The sequence below is a fragment of the Chenopodium quinoa genome, unplaced genomic scaffold (genome assembly GCF_001683475.1).
Source record: "Chenopodium quinoa cultivar QQ74 unplaced genomic scaffold, ASM168347v1, whole genome shotgun sequence".
Taxonomy (NCBI): Eukaryota; Viridiplantae; Streptophyta; class Magnoliopsida; order Caryophyllales; family Amaranthaceae; genus Chenopodium; species Chenopodium quinoa.
Window position 1 is genome coordinate 2,032,443 of NW_018743066.1, and position 22,722 is coordinate 2,055,164.

The 22,722-nt window shown below is 35.6% G+C and overlaps 1 protein-coding gene across 2 annotated transcripts; it reads right to left on the reverse strand.

Annotated features, from left to right (window-relative positions):
* Positions 1-7,466: 7,466 nt before the first annotated feature.
* On the reverse strand, positions 7,467-22,159 carry LOC110731348 (heat shock 70 kDa protein 16-like). 2 transcript variants are annotated; one of them, XM_021911199.1, is made up of 10 exons: positions 21,816-22,159; positions 20,165-21,349; positions 17,968-18,183; positions 12,963-13,055; positions 12,632-12,781; positions 11,106-11,303; positions 8,618-8,764; positions 8,419-8,541; positions 8,185-8,315; positions 7,467-7,975 (listed from the first exon to the last, which is right to left on the reverse strand). In XM_021911199.1, the coding sequence occupies exons 2-10, from the start codon at positions 21,332-21,334 to the stop codon at positions 7,873-7,875; spliced, it is 2,331 nt and encodes a 776-aa protein (XP_021766891.1). In that variant the 5' UTR covers positions 21,335-21,349; positions 21,816-22,159; the 3' UTR covers positions 7,467-7,872. The 2 variants fall into 2 exon arrangements, with proteins under 2 accessions (XP_021766891.1, XP_021766890.1); XM_021911198.1 differs by having other exon boundaries at positions 20,165-21,361; positions 21,816-22,156.
* Positions 22,160-22,722: the final 563 nt, after the last annotated feature.

The window sequence follows — 22,722 nt, forward strand, 5'->3', positions numbered from 1 at the left end:
AGCTGAAGAAACCCTATTCGACCTCTGGTAGATGAGTCAAGCTACTGCAATTGCGAAGGATAAGAGCACGAAGATTTACCAAATCAGCAAGTGATTTTGGGAGAGATGAGAATCCCTTATAGGATAAATTAAGGACTCGAAGATTAACTAGTTTTGAAAAAAAAAATCATCATGGGAGTGGGATGCTATTAGATGATTTGAACCCAAGGGTTTATTGTCTAATTTTCAAAATTAAAGGCTAATGTCCACGCTTTTTGTGAAATTTTGGAGGTTTCAAGGCCCGATGTCCCCAAGTGTTGAGAATTTAGGGAATACATCTGGGGGTCATATAATGACTTTTGGAACCATATATGATCATTATATGTTGTCATAGATGTTAGTGGTAGACTTGAGTTAATGAAATCGGTGCAAGTTATTTTTGGAGGTTTCGGAGTCCGATGTCGCAAAGTCTTGAGAACTTAGGGAACACATCTGGTGGTCATATAATGACTTTTGGAACCATATATGATCAATTATATGTTGTCATAGATGTTAGTGGTAGGCTTGACTTAATGAAATCGGTGCAAGTTGTAAACCGGTAAATTGGATGGTTCATACCAACCAATTGGACTCCCAGAGGGTATTAAGGATCATGGTAAACATTTCGGAAATGTTTATTTCCGGGCGAAAAAAGTCAATTCCATAATTGAAAGCTAATATCCATGTTTTTGAGAAATTTTGGAGATTTCAAGGCCCGATGTCATATAATCATCTCGGAGTCATATAATGTCGCTTAGAACCATATATGATCATTATAAGTTGTCATAAATGTTCGTGGTAGGGTTGAATTAATGAAATCGGTGCAATTTGTGAATCGGTAAATTGGCCGTTTAAAGGCAAATTTGATGGTTTCACCCAACCAATTGGACTCCCAGAGGATATTAGGGACCATGGTAGAAATTTCGGCAATTTTTATTTCCGAGCAAAAAAATGTCAAAAAATCCCAAAATTGAAGGCTAAAATCCACAATTTTTGACAAATTTTGGAGGTTTCGGAACCCGGTGTCGAAAAGTTTTGAAATTCTAGGGGATGTATCTCGGGGTCATATAATGCCGTTTGGGACCATATATGATCATTATTTGTTGTTATAAATGTTCATGGTAGAGTTGATTTAATGATATCGGTGCAAGTTGTAAACCGGTAAATTGGTCGTTTCAAGGCAAATTGCATGGTTCGACCCATCCAATTGGACAGCCGGAGGGTATTAGGGACCATGGTAAACATTTCGGTAATTTATATTTTCGGACGAAAAATGTAAAAAAATTCCAAAATTGAAATCCTCGCTTTTTTAGAAATTTGGGATTTTTGAGGCACTCTGTTGAAAAGCTTTGAGATTTTAGGAGATACATCTCGGGGTTAGATAATGCCATTTTGAACCCATATATGGTCATTATATGTTGTCATAAATGTTCGTAGTAGGCTTTAGTTAATTAAAAGATGTAAGTTGTAAATCGGTAATTTGGCCGTTTAAAGGCATATAGGATGGTTCCACCCACCCAATTAGTCTCCCAAATGGTATTAGGGACCATGGTAAACATTTCGGGAATTTTTATTTTCGGGCGAAAAAAAGTAAAAAAATTCTAAAATTGAAGGCTAATATATAATTAAAGATATTTATGGGCCTCAACTATCAACTTAAGCTTTTGGTTAAGATGGTCCGTTAACATGGTATCATAGCCAGGCCCACGATCTCACGATTAGGGCCTTGATGGATAAAGTATATTGGGCCAAAAATTATGGACAGCTCACATGTGAAGGGTATTGTTGAGCCTAAGAACAACCCACATGGGAGCATTTGTTTATCCCACACTAAAACACTAAAGGGGAAGTGTAGTGGTAATGAAATCACACATTGAAAGAATTCAATAGTTACCACCACAATATAAGGCTAAGGTATTACTCCCCTCATTGCCATATGGTTTTGAGGTGGAACCTCCTTGGTCTTGTAAGGTGATGGACTTGCACTCTCCTGTGACGGGTGCAGCGTAGACCATGTTTTTTGAGAAATTTCAAAAGTTTCGGGGGTGGTGTCTAAAAGGAATGAGAATTTAGGGGATACATCTCGGGGTCATATAATGCCGTTTGGAACCATAAATGATCATTATATGTTGTCATAAATGTTCGTGGTAGGCTTGAGTTAATGAAATTGGTGCAAGTTGAAAACTGGTAAAATTGTCGTTTAAAGGCAAATTGGATGGTTCCACCCACCCAATTGGACTCTCGGAGGGTATTAGGATCCATGGTAAACATTTCGGCTATTTTTATTTCCGGTTGAAAAAAATTCAAAAAATTCCAAAATTGAAGGCTAATATCCACGCTTTTTAAGAAATTTTTTAGGTTGCGGGGCCCGATATCGAAAAGGCTTGAAATTTTAGAGAATACATCTCGGATTCATATAATTTCGTTTGGAACCATATATGATCATTATATGTTGTCATAAATGTTCGGGGTAGACTTGAATTAATGATATCGGTGCAAGTTGTAAATCGGTAATTTGGTTGTTCAAAGGCAAATTGGATGGTTCCACTTACCTATATGGACTCTGGAAGGTTATTATGGACCATGGCAAACATTTCGGCAATTTTTATTTCCAAGGAAAAAAAGTCAAAAAATTCAAAAATTGAAGGCGAATATCCACGCTTTTTGAGAAATTTGGAGTATTTGAGGCCCGGTGTCTAAAAGTTTTAAAATTATAGAGAATACATCTCGGGATCATATAATGTCGCTTGGAACCATATATGGTCATTATTTGTTGTCATAAATGTTCGCGGTAGGCTTGAATTAATGAAATCGGTGCAAGTTGTAAACCAGTAAATTGATCGTTTAAAGGCAAATTAGATGTGTCCATCCACCCAATTGGACTCACAGGGGGTATTAGGGACCATGGTAAACATTTCAGCATTTTTATTTCTGTGCGAAAAAAGTAAAAAAAATTCTAAAATTGAAGGCTAATATCCATGCTTTTTTAGAACTTTTGAAGGTTTCGGGGCTCGGTGTTGAAAAGAAATGAGATTTTAGAGGATACATCATGGGGTCATAAAATCCCGTTTGGAACCATAAATGATCCTTATATGTTTTCATAAATGTTCGTGGTAGGCTAGAGTTGATGAAATCGGTGCAAGTTGTAAAGCGGTAAACTGACCGTTTGAAAATTGAATGGTTCCACCCAGCCTATTGGACTCTTATAGGGTATTAGGGAGCATGGTAAACATTTCGGCAATATTAATTTTCAGACGAAAAAAATCAAAAAATTCGAAAATTGATGGCTAATATCCACGTTTTTTGAGAAAATTTTGAGGTTTTGGGGCCTGGTGTCGAAATGGATTGAGATTTTAGTAGATACATCTTGGAATCATATAATGCCGTTTGGAACCATATATGATCATTATATGTTGTCGTAAATGTTCGTGGTAGGCTTAAATTTATAAAATCGGTGCATGTTGTAAATCGGTAAATTGGTTGTTAAAAGGCAAGTTGGATTGTTCCATCCACCCAATTTGACTCCCAGAGCATATTAGGGACCATGGTAAACATTTCGGTAATTTTTATTTACGGCGAAAAAAGTCAAAAAATCCATAATTGAAGGCTAATATCCACGTTTTTTGAGAAATTTTGGAAGTTTCGGGGCCCGGTGTCGAAAAAGCTTGAGATTTTAAGGGATATATCTCGGAGTCATATAATGTCGTTTGGAACAATATATGATCATTATATGTTGTCATAAATATTCGTGGTAGGCTTGAATTAATGAAATCGGTGCAAGTTGTTAACCGGTAAATTGGTCGTTTAACAACAAATTGGATGGTTCCACACACCCAATTGGACTCCCGGAATGTATTAGGGACCATGGTAAATATTTCGGCAATTTTTATTTTCGGGTTAAAAAAAAGTTAAAAAATTCCAAAATTGAAGGCTAATATCCACACTTTTTGAAAAATTTTGTAGGTTTCTGGGCCCGGTGTCGAAAATTCTTGAAATTCTAGGGATATATCTTGGGGTCATATAATGCCTTTTAGAACCATATATGATCATTATTTGTTATTATAAATATTCATGGTAGGCTTTATTTAATGAAATCAGTGGAAATTATAAACTTGTAAGTTGGTCGTTTGAAGGCAAATAAGATGGTTTCACCCACACAATTGGACTCACGGAGGGTATTAGGGGACCATGGTAAATATTTCGGCAATTTTTATTTCCTGGTGAAAAAAATTCCAAAATTGAAATCTACGCTTTTTGAGAAATTTGAGATGTTTCGAGGCCTGGTGTCGAAATGGATTGAGATTTTAGTAGATACATCTTGGAATCATATAATGCCGTTTGGAACCATATATGATCATTATATGTTGTCATAAATGTTCGTAGTAGGCTTGAGTTAATTTAATCAGTGCAAGTTGTAAATCGGTAAATTGGTCGTTTAAAGGCAAATAGGATGGTTCCATCCTCCCAATTGGACTCTCGGAGGGTATTAGGGACCATGGTAAACATTTTTGCAATTTTTATTTTCGGGCGAAAAAAAGTAAAAAAATTCCTAAATTGAAGGCTAATATCCACGATTTTTGAGAAATTTTAGAGATTTCAGGGCTCGGTGTCGAAAAGTCTTTATATTTTAGGGGATACATCTCGGGGTCATATAATGTCGTTTAGAACCATATATGATCATTATTTGTTTTCATAAATGTTTGTGGTAGACTTGAGTTAATGAAATCGGCGCAAGCTGTAAACCGGTAAATTGGTCGTTTAAAGGCAACCCATCCAATTGGACTTCCGGAGAGTATTAGAGACCGTGGTAAAAATTTCGGCAATTTTTAATTCTGGGGAAAAAAATCAAAAAATTCAAAAATTGAAGGCTATCCACGCTTTTTGAGAATTTTTGGAGTCTTCGGAGCCTAGTGTCGAATAGTCTTGAAATTTTAGGGGATGCATCTCATGGTCATATAATGTCGTTTGGAACCATATATGATCATTATTTGTTGTCATAAATGTTTGTGGTAGGCTTGATTTAATGAAAACGGTGTAACTTGTAATAAACCGGTAAATTGGTCGTTTAAAGGCAAATTGGATGGTTTCACCGAGCCAATTGGACTCTCGGAGAGCATTTGGGTCCTTGGTAAAATTTAGGCAGTTTTAATAACCGGGCGTAACAAAGTAAAAAAAAATCCAAAATTGAAGTTTAATATATCCACGCTTTTTGAGAAATTTCGAATATTTCGGGTCCCGGTGTCGAAAAGTATTGAGATTTGAGGGGATACTTCTCGGGATCATATAATGCCGTTTTGATCCATATTAGATTATTATATGATGTCATAAATGTTCGTGGTAAGCTTGATTTAATGAAATCGGTGCAAATTGTAAACCGGTAAATTGGTCTTTTAAAGGCAAATTGGATGGTTTCGTTCCACTCAGCCAATTGGACTATCGGAGGGTATTAGGAACCATGGTAAACATTTAGGCAATTTTTATTTCCTGGTGAAAAAAAGTTTAAAAAATTCCAAAATTGAAGGCTAATTATCCACGCTTTTTGAGTAAACTGGTCGGGTTTAGGTCGGGTTAACTCGGATCAGGTCAATTCGGATTAATTCCATTACCTATGCGGGTCGGGTTTGGATTGGGTCATGCTTGAGTGGGGCCATGTCGGGTCATACTTCTTATCGGGTTTGGGTCGGGTTAATAACAGGTCGGGTTATATTCGGGTCGGGTGAACAATAGGTCGGATTTATTTCAGGTTTTCACAGGTTAAAACGGGTTAGAGTAATTCTCGGGTTTGAGTCGGGTTCGATTCAAGTCAATAATTTGCGGGTTAGAATCAGGTCGGATCATTCTTGGGTTTAAGTCGGGTTCGGTTCAAGTCAATAATTTGCGGGTTATAATCAAATCGGGTCATTTTCAAGTCGGGTCATTCTCGGGTTCAAGTCGGGTTCGGTTCAAGTCAATAATTTGTGGGTTATAATCAGGTTGGGTCATTTCCAAGTCGGGTTATGGTCAAGTCAATAATTTGCAGACTACAATCAGGTCGAGTCATTTCTAAATCAGGTCATATTCGGGTTCAGCTAACTATAAATAGATATTTATCATTTTTATCAAGCTAATTATTTCCTTTGACTATTATACATATGGCAATATACTAGGGAACTATAGTTTATAATTTAGTTAGATAATTATCTCCTTTGACCATACAACAAATATATAAAGTGGTCTAAATTGCATTAAAGGTGATTTGAAATCGGTCACGAACAATTTGGGTTGAATTTAGGACGGGTCAATAACAAGTCGTGTTGATTTCGAGTCAGGTTAGTAACAGATCAGGTTGAATTTTTGGGTCGGGTTAGTAACAGATCAGGTTGAATTTTTGGGTCGGGTTAGTAATAGATCTGGTAAAATTCGGGTCGGGTCAATAACAAGTTGGGTTGAATTTGGGTTAGGTAAATAACAAGTCGGGTTGATTTCGGATCGGGTTTGTAACAGGTTGGGTTAAATTCGGGTCGGGTTAAGAACGGGTCGGGTTGAATTCAAGTCAGGTTAGTAACAAGTCGGGTTAAATTCTGGTTTTGACGGGTTAAAACGGGTTTGGGTCAATTTGAGTTCAAGTCGGGTTCGGTTCAGGTCAATAATTTACGGGTTACATAGTAGTCAGGTCATCTCCGGGTCAGTCATATTCGGGTTCAGGTCTCACATACTCGGGTCAACTCAGGTCTAGGGTAGGTTTCAGGTTGGATCAGGTCGGGTTTGAATCACCATGTTTTCGGGTTCAGATGGGTCGATTAATAATCGGGTTTGATTCGGTATTTCGGGTCGGGTAATCTTTAGACAACTCTACTTTTTACCATATATAAAAAAAATATGTGTTGCCATACAAAATATTTTTGAATTAGTATATATGTATAATTTCATTTGGAAACTATTTGATAAAATGTTAGAGTATTGAATTAATTTTAATAAAATTAAGTTTAATAATTTTTAATTGGACAACGAATTAAATAGTTAATTATTTAAGTTATGCAAAGATAAATTACTTTATTAGTGTAATAGAAAAAATGGTGCATGTGCCAAGGATGATATGAAAAATAATGAAGCAACTTCGCCAAATCATTTTCCTTGACAAAGCAGAACATAAGAGCTAAAACACTAAAGATTTCTACTTCGTTTTGCACTTTCTGATACACATCATGAAGTTTAAGAAATATTATTACTGAAAGACAATTTTGAAGTGTATAATTAGTTGGCCTGTTGGCGTAATTTGCAAGATTTTACAAATTCAATGGCAAAATAGCAACTCTAATCATCTCAAACAGTCGAGATCAGAAGCAAAATCAAGATCAACAGAACTCTAAAATAAAGTTATCAGTACATTACAAAAACTATAATACCAATTGAGAATAAAACGAAGTGGTTGTAACACAAACGTATACGCATACATTTGGAAAACAAACTTCTACACAAAGAAATAAAACACAATTTATTGCATATACGGAATAATAGTCAGTTTACATTCAGAAGGCATCGCTAAGAAAGTCAAAAGATTCAATAGGTGTGTGAATGTCGCCGACTCGTCTAAAGCATAGCACAGATGTTTACATGTTTGTAACATCGCAGGGTAACTCAAGCTATTCTTCAACTCTAACCCTTCATTTTCTTGTTTGTCTATTTTCGGGGGAGGGGGCAGGTGGTGGGGAGGAGGTGTTTGAGATACAAAAATAATGACAATTCAAATCTACTGTGTAGGCCATATAGGGCAACTTTTTAATCCCAAAATGTTGCAAAAATCTAGGTACAAATGACATTGTTGCTCACCAGAATGATTTGTAATAATGCCACAATGTTTGGTCTTAGATTGCGTCAATCTACTTCCATGTCATCTCCTTTGCTCCTGTGATCAGAGTACATGTTATCTGCTGGCTTATCATGATAACCCTTTGAGTTTGCTGGCTTAAAATACATCCTGTCAAGCATTCGAGAATCACCAATAAGCTAATATAATAAGAATACTTCCAACCAGGAACAATTAGTAAAAGTCTGCATTCTGTAGCCAGACAGCCAGGAGTGAGTTGATAAGCAACACCTGAAAGGCACTTCTACATGCCGTTAAAAGTGTTGCACTTACAAATAAAATAAAGAGAAATATAAGAGATAAGGCTACAAGCACATTACTCTCGAAGGGTTTTTGTTAATTCATCAATATCACTTGACCATATCACTGGATCAACGTTTCTAGGCTGTGAAGTCTGCTTCTGAATATTCTCTTCGAGCCATTGTTCTAATTCACTGCATTTCTCTAGTACCTACAAATGAAAAAAAATATTCTTATACTTTGTATATCAGAAGAAAAATAGCAACAGAACATTGCTTATCCCTAATATTAATCAAATTCAAGTAGGACCATACAGCTTCTCTATCACTAGCTGGTATAGCAGCTGTCCTGCACTCCTTTATTAATTGAAGTAAATTCCTCACTGCTTGAGGTCGGGCCTCTTCTTCCTTGCATCGAATTTCAATTGGATCCACCATCTAAAATTATCAAAAAGAGTTCAGTGCATAACCATGATGTGTATAATGTTAAATTCAAAACTGATCTATTAATAACCTGTTTAAGATCCTGCAGCCTCTTAGCATAAACATGAGCAGATTCATCATCTCCCTCCTCATAAAGCCAGTCCTCTGTCTGCTGCAAATCCTTGCAGATTTGTTCTTTTTCTGACTCAGCAGTAAAATCCTTGTGCGTATTCAAAATCTATGCAAATATGGAACTTAATTATTGTCTTGCTGACAGGGTAAAAGAAAGGAGAAAAGAAATGAGCAACATCAAGAAGTTTATAGAAAAAGTGCAAAAAGGACCAAGCAGTGAGAGACCAGATGTAATAGACTAACATAAGTAACATTAACAAGGGTAGTGAAAATACAACAGTCCATTACACCAGATAGTACCCAGCAATAAATAGAAGAAACTTAAGTTACATATGTTCTCTTGGATCCTTCCATGCACAAGACAAAAGCACCAGGAAGATTACGACCAGCTAATAAAGCCCAATTCATACAGTGAATAGACTAGCACCCTCCCCATACCAGCACACCCCGACCCTGTTACCTAAAAAGGTAAAAAGAAAGACCACCTAGTCACCGGCTGGACTTTCATGTTTCATCTGAACAAAACAAGGGCCAAATATACCATGACAAATCCAGGAAGCCCAGATAAAAGTTGACAGGTTGTGTCCAATCACTCATGACCCTGTCCCCTTCCATACCCTACGTCCCTTGTAAAATTTTCATAGCCCTAAAAATAAATTAGACTGTATTGATAGATTAAGGCTATGTTTGGATAACAAAAAATGGAAGGAAAGGAAGGGAAGGGAAACGGAGGGAGACAAAGTTCCTTGTTTGGATAATATGTTGGGGGAGGGAAGGGGAGGGGGAGGGAGGGATCCATTTTCCCTCCTCCTTTGATAAAGACCATCCCTTCAAAATTGGAGAGATTTGGAGGGAAAATGGAGCTCATCATTTCCTCCACTTTCCCTTCCTTCCCCTTCCTCCTATTTCCCTCCCTTCCATTTCCCTTCTAATTTGTTATCCAAACATAGCATAATAGAATAGGATAACTAAGAAGATGGCTACATAAAAGTAGCAATAGTGACACAGTGCTATGTAGTAACAAAATTGAAGAACAGAAAAGGATAATAATGAAATCCATAACAATTTTTTTTAAAACAAACATTAAACATATAGAAGAATATTGCTGTCGTTTAGCTCATAGGATAGTGCGATAAGGTTACATTTACATATGAACTTCAGAAAAATCCAACCCCCAAACCTCTAACCAAATTACATCGAAAAAGTCACGCACGAGGGGCAAACTATTTCTCTCTCAGTCTCTCTTTACAGCCTTAGTATTCAAATTTTTGACTGCTATATATAAATCGCATTGCTACATACTCCAACCAAAACTGAAACTCATCAACCACTGACTCACTAGGTCCCCCATAACAGGAGGTGTTTGGTATAAACATCGTTAATGAAACGGAAAGGATTCCAATAAGTAGGGGAAAGGGTAATGATAAACGTTACCTTTACTATACTTTTGGTATTCTAGTGGAATGGAAACAATTTTAGTAGATTGTGAATGAGTAAGGAAACATATTTTGTTTCCACTAGTTTGTCAAAGGTAACAAATTGGGGGATTTTGTTACCCTGTGAAAACGGTGTTTGTTACTTTTAACCCATACCAACCAAATAGAAATGGAAACACTTAATTGAATCCGTTTCCTACATCTAAAATTACTATACCAAACGCCCCTTACTAATTTTCACCCTTCGCTTAATCCAGCAACTCATTCTATGATGGAAATCATATGGCTTTTCTTTACATCTCAACAACCAAAGTTTTAGTTAAGCTCATGAAAAATATAATACATGATAGAAGATAGTGTTTCCTTCCTATTATTTGTGACTAAGATAGTATTTGACCAAGTTTCTGGGACCTAAAAGTTGAAATTAAGAAAACAACACAAAACTTGGTAGGTGCTTTTACTTTTTGAGAATCCCTAATCAAAAGGAGATAGATAAGAAGTTCCATACCACTTTAAATCAGTATCTCAGGGAGCTAACCCTTTAATAAATCCTTACCCATTCTAAAAAGTAAACAGATTCCCCATGACATCTACAATATGACAGGACTCCACATGTATTCATGGCCCGTGTTAGATCCTAGATCCTCGATACTCTAACATAGGTATGGAAACTCCGACATTTCATTTTGGGCTAAAATCATGGAAAGCTGAGTTGGACACTTGGGCACGTACCCATGTCCAACACTAATACCAAAGTTCATGTAATATTAATAGGAGCATACGTGCCATTTATAATGTCATATAAAATGAATTTTTATATAAATTTTAACCTTTGCTTTGCAAGGGTTTACAAGATAAACTAGTTATAATTGTGATGTCCTACATAAAATTCTTGAATACGCCACTGCTTGCTCGGATAACCACAAACAGATGATATTTAGATGTAAAGGATGATACGTGATGCTACACCCACAATACGACTGGATGAAGGGGGAAAAAATAAACCCTTACCTTATTGCGGGTTTCATATACATAAGACTCCAGGGTGTTTTTCTTCTCTTTAGCTTGTTCAACCTTACAATCTTGGTTGGTCAGTTCAGCTTCCTTCTCCCTAGCTTTGATAAGCTCTGCCTCACTTAAGTGTCCACAAACATCCTCGACTATAGATACAGGTAGCCGAGTCACGGCTTTACCCTTTCTGTTGTGACTCTGCAAACGGACAAACTGTGATGTTAGCATCAATAATTCCTCTCTACAGGAAAACTTTTCTTTTCTTTTTCTTTTTTTTTTTTTATATATATATAATTATTTTTTTTGTTATTATTGGAAGAGATACAAGTCCAGTAGAAATTTTGAAATATCTTCACGCCGGCTATAAATGTTACCGCAAATATCATTATAGGTCAAGATGTGAGCAGCCTAAGCCTAACAAGTCAAGAACAGTGAAGATTGTGTATATTTTCAAATTCTCCAATTCCATATAGCTTGAAAAATAAAATGTGCAAGTTTGCCCAAATACTATAAACTATGACATTCATAGTGGGACATTAGGAATACTTAATAATCTTATAAGAAACGAAACCCTGAGCCATAATAAATACTCATACCATCCCGGGAAAAAAAGGCACATGCGACTGTGTGGTCAAATTTTAAACTTTGTACCACCCCAGTTCCCAAAAGTTCATAACAGTAATTTTTGCACACAAATTAAGGCAATTGGTGAGAGAGAGTTAATGTGGTAAGTGGGTGTAAAAATAGGATGGATAAAGTAGGAGTATGTGGAAGGATGTAAACATTGTAGGGCAAGACAGATAGGTAGTGAAAAAGCTTGACAAATATAACACAAGGGTGCAAACTAAAACAGAAAGCATAAAGAACTTTAAGGAGGTACAGCAACAACAACAAAGCCTTAGTCCCAAAATGATTTGGGGTCCGGTAACATGAATCGTCATAAGGAACGTACGATATAAAGAAAAGGACACAACAAGATAATCATTTGAAAAAGTTGAAAAAAAGTGAGAAAAGGACGAGCATCCAAGATAAATTAAGAGAGTTTAAAAAGAGAACCAAGAATAAGACTTTGGAGTAAGTGACATAAACTACAATATACTACTGTAAAATAACAAGTTTCTAAAGTCGCTATATAGCATGAAAAAGTGAGTAGAGTGAGTAAAGTGAGAAAAGAAGAACAACCAAGAATAATCATTTGAAAAAGTTTGAAAAAAAGTGAGTAAAGTGAGAAAAGGAAGGGCAACCAAGAAAAATTAAGGAGTGGTTAAAACTTTGGAGTGAATGACATACAGGTTTGAGAACACTTTAGCAAAGGAGGTAGTAACAATTATTTTATACAACTACATTAAATACTTAAAAAAGCACCTTATAAGACCAATTCACATTTAAATTCAATACAAACTACAATATATTACTGTAAAATAACAAGCTTCCAAAGTCACACATGAAATTGTTATGAGATTGAGGTCATAACAATAAAGCTGCTGTATATCATGATCAAAAATTTGGTGCAAATGTCAACTCACATAATATGCAGGCACTGGCTTGGGTGCAGAATATTTATCTTCGGCATTATCTTCTGTGTCATGAGATCCATAATCATATTCAGCTTCCATCCTTTCTGAGGACTTGTCTGCACTCCTCAAAACTGATTCTTCCACATAAGCCCCTACAAACTGATACAATGATATAAGACTATAAGTCCGTGATAAGTGAACATAAAACCCTCCAGAGTATCAGGGGGAGAGAGGGTTGATCCCACCTCTCCTATCTCTATCCTCCCCCCTCCCCTCACAGCCTATGAGCAGGAAGGAATCGCTTCTCATTGTAATATTTAAGTTAAAGTAAATTACTCACAGTGGCTGATGATAACTTAACAGTCCCATGGAGAGTTAGATGAGCTTTAACCTTTATATGAGCATTTTCACTGGCCATGGGAAAAGGCCCAATCTGCAAAGAAGAACAAAGGGCAAATTTCATCAAATTAAGCATCAAACAAATTAACCACAGCCAAAACATCCTCAGTTGATCATTCAAATATTTAGACGAATATTTTACTATAAGCACACAATATATGATTAAATAAACAGTATAACAAAAAAAAAAAAAAAAAAAAAAAAAAAGACAAACTAGATGTTGGTAATGTCCTACACCCAAACAGTAAAATTTTTAAATAATATAATCAGTAAATATAAAGAAAAAAAAGACTATACATGGAAAAGAAACTTTTCATTCCGTTTACTTTGGATAATATTCTAAAACAAGCTCCCCCAGCCTCTTATCCCCCCCCCCCACCCCCACACACACCTCTCAATAAATAATAAGGATAGATCTAATTTTACATTAAGTTGCATAAAAGGAGCCAACTTCAACGATTAGGAAAATCACTACATTTACAGGCAGCCATTACTCATTTCCTCCAGCATTGTGCCAAAGGTGAGTTTGGATAACTAGAAGTTTTTAATTCTCACCACTGCCAGCCAGAAATTCCTAGCCAAGGCAACATGGACATCTGTCATGATAAAACTCTCACTGCTCTCTTCACTTATCCCTGACTTTTATACCATGCCCTACTTTGGTGAGTTGGCATTCAAACCCCCCCCCCCCCCCCTTCCCCTCTTCCCAAAAAAACAAATTAAAAAAATAGCAACAGCAGAAAAACAAAGCATGGGCGAACTAATGCAAAGCATTTCATATTTTGACTTTGAGAAAAGCAGAATTTATTCCAGCACTGGAGAGCAATGCAAGTTTACTAGAGATGTAGTTCTATAATATACTCCCTACAATAGTCGGTAAGAAATTCATTACTCATGAGTGATGACTCATCAAATCAATGTGTACTACATCACAACGAAAAAGTCTCATTCCTCAACTTCCACTTGACCACTCAAATGAACAATACAACATATCCCATGTTACACTTTGTAAAGGATTTTCTGATCCTTTGCTTCACGGCTAAGATTTTTCCCTTCACCATAAGAAATTTCAAGGCAGCAGCAATAAGACAGTATATGATTCAGAGCTCAGAATATTGAGACATGCTGAATCAGGGAAAGTAGAACAGAAAATCCACTAGAGCCAGAACATTCTCCTTGCTGCATGGGCCACTCAACAGAGTCAACAACTCAACACCCATCCCTCCCCTTATATCAATCAATCAAAGCCTTAATCCCAAAAATTTGGGGTCAGCTACATGAACCAAGAATTCATCTCCTTTACTCACCAACCATGATCCCCTCCTCCCTTATATGTATCTCAAAATAAATTTTCATGATTTCCAGATACTCCATACCTAATACTTTACCCTTGTGATAGTTTTATAAATAAATTCAAGAATGAACTCTGAAAAATGTCAGATATCACACAGATGATATCCAATATAAGATATACTGATTTTCCAATCTTCACCAACTCCGATACAGCGCCATATAAACAGATGAGAGTGGGTGTACAAAGAGGATAGTTCCAATGTGAGCTCCTCGATGAACAACAAGAACCAGAATCAGTAATAGAACACATCCAAAGCAAAATTACTTTTAAACAACTTTATTATATCTAAGGCCATAATTCGAGTGATCTTTCTTCAGTAATTAATTCAGAATACTCACAGCAAACTACAAAATCTTTCCAAAGATTTCCTTTACCCAAAAATCTATCATAGTTCCACAACTAAAGATGGGAATCTTTGCAAGAGAGGTCTTGCATAAGACATGCTATGATAACAGGAGGGAAAATTTTGTAAATTATGTGATATAAGATGACCTTTATAGGTGGCCTATATGGGAAGAATGAATTTGCATATAAATAATGAGGACATTTATGTAATTCACGGAGAATTGGCTATTTTTATCATACACAGCAAAGAAAAAACATGCGGACACCATGAAGCCACCTTTTGGAGAAAGGATGTCAGGGTACTACTGTGTGACTAGATGATTCCTCAAAGATTGAACCTTTTTTATCATCTAAAACTCGGCATAATGACACAAATGTAACACAAATCCATCATAATAAATTAATAATACTCAAGTGCTGTTAAAAATATGAAATATTAGAGGTTGAAAGTTCAATTTCATTCCAGTAGGAAAAATCCTAAAATAAGCAATTACCCTAATAGCAAAGGAATTTAATAAGGCAGTCATGTACAATGATCACTGCCAAAATATTCTCAGTCCTAATAGGTTATGCTGTTATAGGTAAACCCAGGATCCATCCATTCTACTGCAATAACAAATTAATTGGTAGCCAACAGGATAAATCATATACACTATCAGTGTATCTACCCTTTCCTGAAGTCATTTCTTCTCTTCAGTCAATAGGCTGTCTTTTCAAAAACAGTTCAAAAGCTTATTTCATTGAAGATATTATGTTCATGAATGCATCCGCCAAGAATAGGAGTAGATAAGGTATTTCATAGCCTTTTAGGAGGGTTGAGGCCAAAAGTAGTTGCAGAATTTTCAGCCACAACACATGGACAATTTCTGAAGGCTAAACACATTCCATATTCATCTTTTTGAATACAAATTCACTTGGGATAATAGTTTAACATGTAAGTCATTACATACAGGGGCGAAGGGAGAGGTGTATAAGGGGGGACACTTGTTCCCCCACTTAATAAATTTTTTTTTTTTTTAAATATTATTGTTTAAATTCCAATATGTAATTTTTTGATCATTAATTTTTTATGTGTATATTAATTCGTTTGGATTACTTAAGTTGCTTTGTTAAAATTTAAATCACACACTAGTTTTAGATAGAATCATAGAATTTATTAAAAAGTTAGGTTTGCTCAATTGTCAACATTTTAATTTGAGTTAAATTGTTTACAGTTTCTTTTCTTTTCTTTTTTGAAAGAAAAATTGTTTATTGTTTCAATCGAATGATATGATAATTGAATTATTGGTTAATATTTTTTCAATTTAATTACGACATGTCAAATGTTCACTTAATTCAAACGATTCCAAGACAGCCCATTATTTGACAATTCAAAGAATGGTGAATCAATCAATCAAAGCCTTAATCTCATAAGTGGGGTTGGCTACATTAACCAAAAGTGATTATTCCGTGTAGTCCTCCACAAAATTTTCCTCCTCCATCCCTTATTATGAAATGTCTTATGCTCATGCAAATCCATATACTCCATATCCTTCCTAAATCCTTCTAACCAAGTCACTTTTGGTCTTCCTCTCCCTCGTTTAACCCCTCCATGATCTCACTCTTCCACTCTTCGTACCGGTGCACCCTCGGGTCTCTGTCTTAAAATGCCCAAATCAATTCCGGCGATTTTCCCTTAGTTTGTCTGCAATGCCTCCACACCCCTACTTTCTTGCAAATAACCTCATTTCTAATTCTATCTCTTAGAGTGTTCCCGCACATCCACCTTAACATGCGCATTTTCGTAAACTTCATCTTTTTAATGTGATCCTTCTTAGAAGCCCAACATTCTGTATCATAGAGTAACACTTGTATTATAGCTATCCTGTAGAATTTTCCCTTCATATGTAAGGGAATGCTTCGATCACATAACACTCTCGTAGCTGCTCTCCATTAAAGTCACTTCGATCACATAACACTCTCGTAGTTGCTCTCCATTAAAGTCACCTTGACTTAATCAATGAGTCATCACCTCATAAATAAATTTCCCGCTCAAAAACTATGGGTTTTAAAAATAAAAATATATAAATTAATTAATTAATTAAATATAAAATAAAATAAATAAATAAAAATAAAAACTTGAAGTTATTTTAGAAATCAGTTTTATAAGGTAAAAGATAGGATAGAAAATTCTCATTATAACATTCACAATCCTATATTCAAATTTGACGGGGTAAAAGATGAAAGGTTGGTTAATTTTAATAAAATCCAATTGTGGTTCAAGTAAGTAAATCATCATTCACGCTTCAAATTTTTTTTTAAAAAAAAAAGAGTAAATCATCAAACAAAATTAATTCAACCATTTATTAGATGAAAAATCAACTCGTGCATTAACTAGTATGGGATAAACCAATAAACCTATCCAAATTAAGAATAAAATATAGTGTAACCAACAAAAAGGGACACACTAAATACATTTTAGGTAGTATTCACTTATCCTATCTAAACACATTAGCCCTTATCGTACCTAAACTTATCATCCCTTATCTTATCTTATCATATACATTGTATTATATAATCTGACATTACCTTATTATAGGCCTCATTAGACCTTTTTGACACTGTCTTATCTTATCAAAACTTATCAATCTTTATGTGCACTTAGAACATATATAATGGCAAGCTAATTAGCAAATTAGCTTGTCGTGCTACATAAAAATTCAAGCTAGCTAATCCCCTTTGGAACTAGTTTGTACCCCAATGGTTAGTTACTAGCTTGTGATTTAAATGAGCCATACTTTCTTAATTAACTTTTTAAAATTTAATTTTATCAACAAATCAATCCTCCCTTTTGGCAATTATTTTCTCAAGCAAATTAGCTTGGGTAAGATACCCAAACTGGTTTCATGTTTTAGCTACAATGGAGCTAATACCTAAGAATTTTTGAAAATTGCAAGCAAGTCTCTAGCTATAGCCATTGAAGAAGCTCTTAGCGCTTATCTAATTTGAACTTATCTAATCTTATTTTATACCTAAATTAAGTGAAAATAAGGCGAGGAACACAAAATCGTATGGAACAATAAGATCAAAGTAGTGACGTTTGACTTTAAAATAGAGATTAGGTAAAGTTTATAGATGAAAGAGTAAAATAAGTACTTTTAGTAAATTTCCAGCATAAAAGACATTAGAATTATACCCCATCAAACGCATAGAAATCAAGCAAGAGAAAAAAAAAAAAAAAAAAAAAAGGCTTCAATCAACCACGTACCGTGAATACGCTAATTCTAGGAGATACACCCAGAGGTAAGTCGTGTACATCAGCATAAAAGGCTTCCAACTGAAATTTACTACTTTTCTGCAACTTGAACACTTTCTCACTGGGAATTGGATGACCTTTGGGAAATAATACACCATTTGGAAGTGCATGTATTGGACCCTCATCAGGTAAACAGAGTCCTATGGAAAAGGGTAGCGAATCCTCCACCTACACATGAAAAGGTGAATAACCAACTGCGTAAGTGCCATTATTATGCAACAGGCAATCAGCCATGCACCTATACAGAAGACTTCTTATAACCAAGCCTTACAAAACACACAGGGCTTTGACCCAACACAAAAGTGTAAATAATAATATTATTTAGGCACAGGTCAATTAATCAACACTCTAACTTCAAAAGTGCCATTCTTGATTTCTCACTGTTTGACGAATTACTAATTAAGTAGTATCTGGAAAAAAATATACATGTTCAGAAAAAAGAGCAGAGCTATTCTAAATCATCAAAGAAAGATATAATTACAAAAAATGCATTGTTTGTTATGATCTTTTTTCTTGCACTATATTGATTTCAAGTACATATGGATCATTACTTTATTAGTTCCTCAAGAAAACAGCATCTCTGCATCCAGAGAAGGCTACGTACACCTTGACATCTCAAGACTGTCCCTTAGGTAGATTCCTCGTTGAATCGGTTATTGTTTACTATTATTCTCCCCATTCCTCATGGGTCACCTGCTAAATTGCCACATACTTACATCATGGAGTAGTTACTTCTATTATATCTTTATCTACTAGTAGTTTATCTTTGGTAAGTACTGCTTTTCTTTTCTTGTTAACACTTTTAGGTACTCTTAATTCCCAGCATAATACTTACTGTTTTGTCATAACACCCAAATGTGCAGAAGAACCCTATCCACTGATTATCTAATGAATTCTTATTTTGTTATATAGAGGAAAATGCAAACTACGAATGTATTTATTAAATAATTGTCTGATAACTATACGCTTGAAAAGGCTTCCACAATTAATAAATCTTTTACAAGCGTATGGTTTCGCAGCTTTCACCCACAGTCCCACATAACTCCGTCAAACTTATACTGGTTTTGAGAACTATTTTCATAAGATTCAGTCTAGCATATGAAAATCTTTGCAGAATTCAGCACTTCAGCAGGGAGTGACAAACAAGATTATTTTACATAAGATTGAGTCTAGCATCCGGTGCTTCATATCGGTTATCATTAGTTAAACTGCTGTTTTGGAGTTAAAGGCAAAAAAGCGACATCAATAAATAGTACTTCCTCCGTCCCAATAATAATGCAACAAGGATGAAATTATATGTTAAATATCTACAACTGTATAAGAGTAAAAATTATAAAAAGTTGATATTGTAAAAGTATTTTATGAGACTGATTTAACAATAACCCACATGACTATATTTTGCTTAACGTATAAATCATATTATATGGTCAAACAAGAGTGATGAATAGTGCAAAAGTCCCATTGTTGCAATATTATCGGAACGGAGAAAGTATCTCGCAGCAGGTTTTAGAGACAAAGGTGTAAGTAATTAGGAATGAGAGGAAGAACAACTCAACAAACTACCCCCCTCAACACACCCCACACACTTACCAAAGAAAACAATAAATTGGCCAGGCGACCCAAATCAGGGTACCTAACTAAGACTGGAGATAAGTTACAAAAACAAAAGCAAGATACTGACATTAGACCGAGCCTGAACATATTATCCTTCCTGTTCTACAGGTAATTACTAAAAAGGTTATACAAATATGACTATTGAAACCAGAACTAGTCTAACAAAGCATAAACCAGGGTGTTTTATCAGTTCATTCAAGCTGCCAATAATGTAAGAAGAAGAGGAAGGTGGCTGGCAGTAATGATTCTCTATGGATCTATAGTCTGTAATTGAACCTTGGGGATTTAAATTTAAAAAGTCCAATTGTAGCTCAGCCACAAGAATACAGATATCACTCTCCAGTATTTTTCAGAAATTTCATAACTCACACTGTACAAGCTTTAAACTGTCACCTTCCAATGGATGAAATGTACTAATGGTTAACATACTAAAAGCAACAAATTTCTAAAGCAAAAATTAACTACTAGTTTTTGAATAAGAATTAAAACATGAGCGCCAAAATAGCAACAATTTAAACTCAATAAAGATACAAACCTCGTAATCTTTAACACGGAAATTTGGACTAAACATAGCACATTGCAGCGCACAACCACGAGCAACGCATTCACTGGCATTCAATTTCCGGCTTGGTTCTCTTCTGAAAACAGACGCTAACACTCTAGAAATAGCTGGAATTCGAGATCCTGAACCAACAAGCTCCACAGATTGTATCTTCTCTGCTGCCACACCAGCATCCATCAGAGCCTTTTTACATGGTTCGGCTATTCCCTCCAACAAATTTGCCGAGAATTTTTCAAATTCATCCCTTGTAATAAAACCCTTCACATCTTTCTCATCCATCAAGCACTCAATGTTCAAAGGTGCTTCAGGGTTTGCACTCAAGACCTTCTTCAATTTCTCACAAGCAGCCCGAAGCCGAATGCAAGCTCGGCGGCTAGAATGAACATCAATATTGTACTGTTGTTTAAACTGCGAAGCAAAGTGACGAAAGAGCACCTCATCAAAGTCTCTAGCCCCCAAGTTACTGTCGGAAGCATGAGAAAGTACTTTCATATGTCCAGATTCAAATGAGACAACTGCGACTTGAGTATCAGAGTGCCCAATATCCACAAAGGCAGCGCAGCATGGGCCCTTGTTGGAGAAGTCTGTCTTGTAAACCCCATAACCAAGGGCGGTAGCTGTGCAGTCATGCAGCAACCTCAACGGTGTAAGACCTGCAATAGCTGCAGCATCTAGATAAAGCTTCCGTTGCAAATTTGTGAAGTACGAGGGGATCCCAATCACACAATCCTTAACAGGTGCTTCCAAACATTTCTCGGCTGTCTGCTTCAAATGTGAGAAAAGCATTCCCAATATTTGCACAGGTGTAAAGGTATGTCGTTCACCCAAGTACTGTAAATGAATCAGAATACCACCATCAGAACCCTCAGAAGTCTCAAACGGGAACATCCTCAAATCCTCCTGAACCTTGGGATGGTCATATCTCCGACCTATCAATCTCTTAACCTGAGAGATTGTTGACGTCGGATTTATGGTTGCAGAAGCAGCCCCTGCAGAACCAAACAATCTCTGCTTCTCCCCAAACGACACCACAGCCGGTGTCTCACGTTTCGATTCCTCATTCAACAACACATCGATCCCCCTATGCTTCACGGCCGCAATGACACAGTTCTCGTTTCCAATATCAAATCCCACCACACTCATGTTGCCTAAATGTCACTACAATATCACCTAACATACAATAATCAATAACACGGATCAACACGACTTCTTCCTAGTAAAGAAATAGACGATTCCTTTCAAAATTCAGTAAACATGAATCAAATACACACAAATGACACAATGATGATTCGATTTATCACATTTCCAAAACCTTAAACAATCATGATGCTCCATACTTCACTCTCAAACCAAATTTACCATAATCAAACAATTTCAATCAAATAACACAAAAATCATTAGTAAATAGCATTAAATCACAAGAGCCATAACATAAAAAGGAAATTCATCAGCAGCAATTCAGAAATCAAAGCTTCATCAATTAACAAACGAAATTAACTTGCACTAGCTTCACAAATTCACAACAATCATAATTTAAACAAACAAAACTATAAAAGAGCTGAAAGAATTAAAATGAAGCTCAAATTAAACGATAAAAATTAAAAATTAAAAAAGCAAGACATACCAAAATTGGTGAAATGCCGAAATTCGAAGAAAAGGAGCCCTAGAAAATGGAGAGAGAAAATGCGAAGAAATATCAGAGATTCAACTTTCTTCGTCAATTTAGATTTTGAATTTTCAAAGGAATTGCAAAATGTAGTGATGTGAAATCGATGAAATTCCAAAATTTGGTGTTTTGGGGTGAAGTTAAGAAGTAAACGTGCTTGAGAATCTTAAAAAATCCGAATTTGACGGAAAAATATTTATTGGAAAGATGAACAATGGCCTTTCATCTTCTTTCTCTCTTTTTTTGAATTACGGGTGACTTGGTTAATTGGTTTGGTATTGAGCCAATTCACAAAAGTAAGCATAACGTTTGTGGGATGTCCACTTAATCACTAATATGATATGAACTGTGAATTGTGTAATTGATATTATGTTTGCATTTGAGTAAATGTTGTTACGCGAGACATTAAGTAATGTCACTTATATATCGAAAGTCTTATAATTGTAGATTTGAATCTGAACTTGAAGTTATGGTCATGCTTGTATACGCCGTAATAAACTTGACCTAAATATGCAAACATGGATACTTGTCACGATCCTAATCGCTTACAAGTAGGTATAAATTTATTGCAAGTGAATATTTAAAACACATAGATGTATAATTCTAAACTACTTGATTGCATTTAGATATCTTCAAACATCTTTCCTATAGAAATTTCAAGGAAGTATTCAAGTAGGGTAGTTGAAGACATATGATAGCAAAGGGCATAAATTATTACTTATTACAACAAACAGGGAGTTTAATATGTGAGAATGTGAGTTTGAGGATTTTATGATGGCATTGTTAAAGAATTGTTGATTGAGTAATCATAGAAATGATTCAATTGTTGAATTGCATATCCCTTGTTTGGTTGAATGTGAAGAAT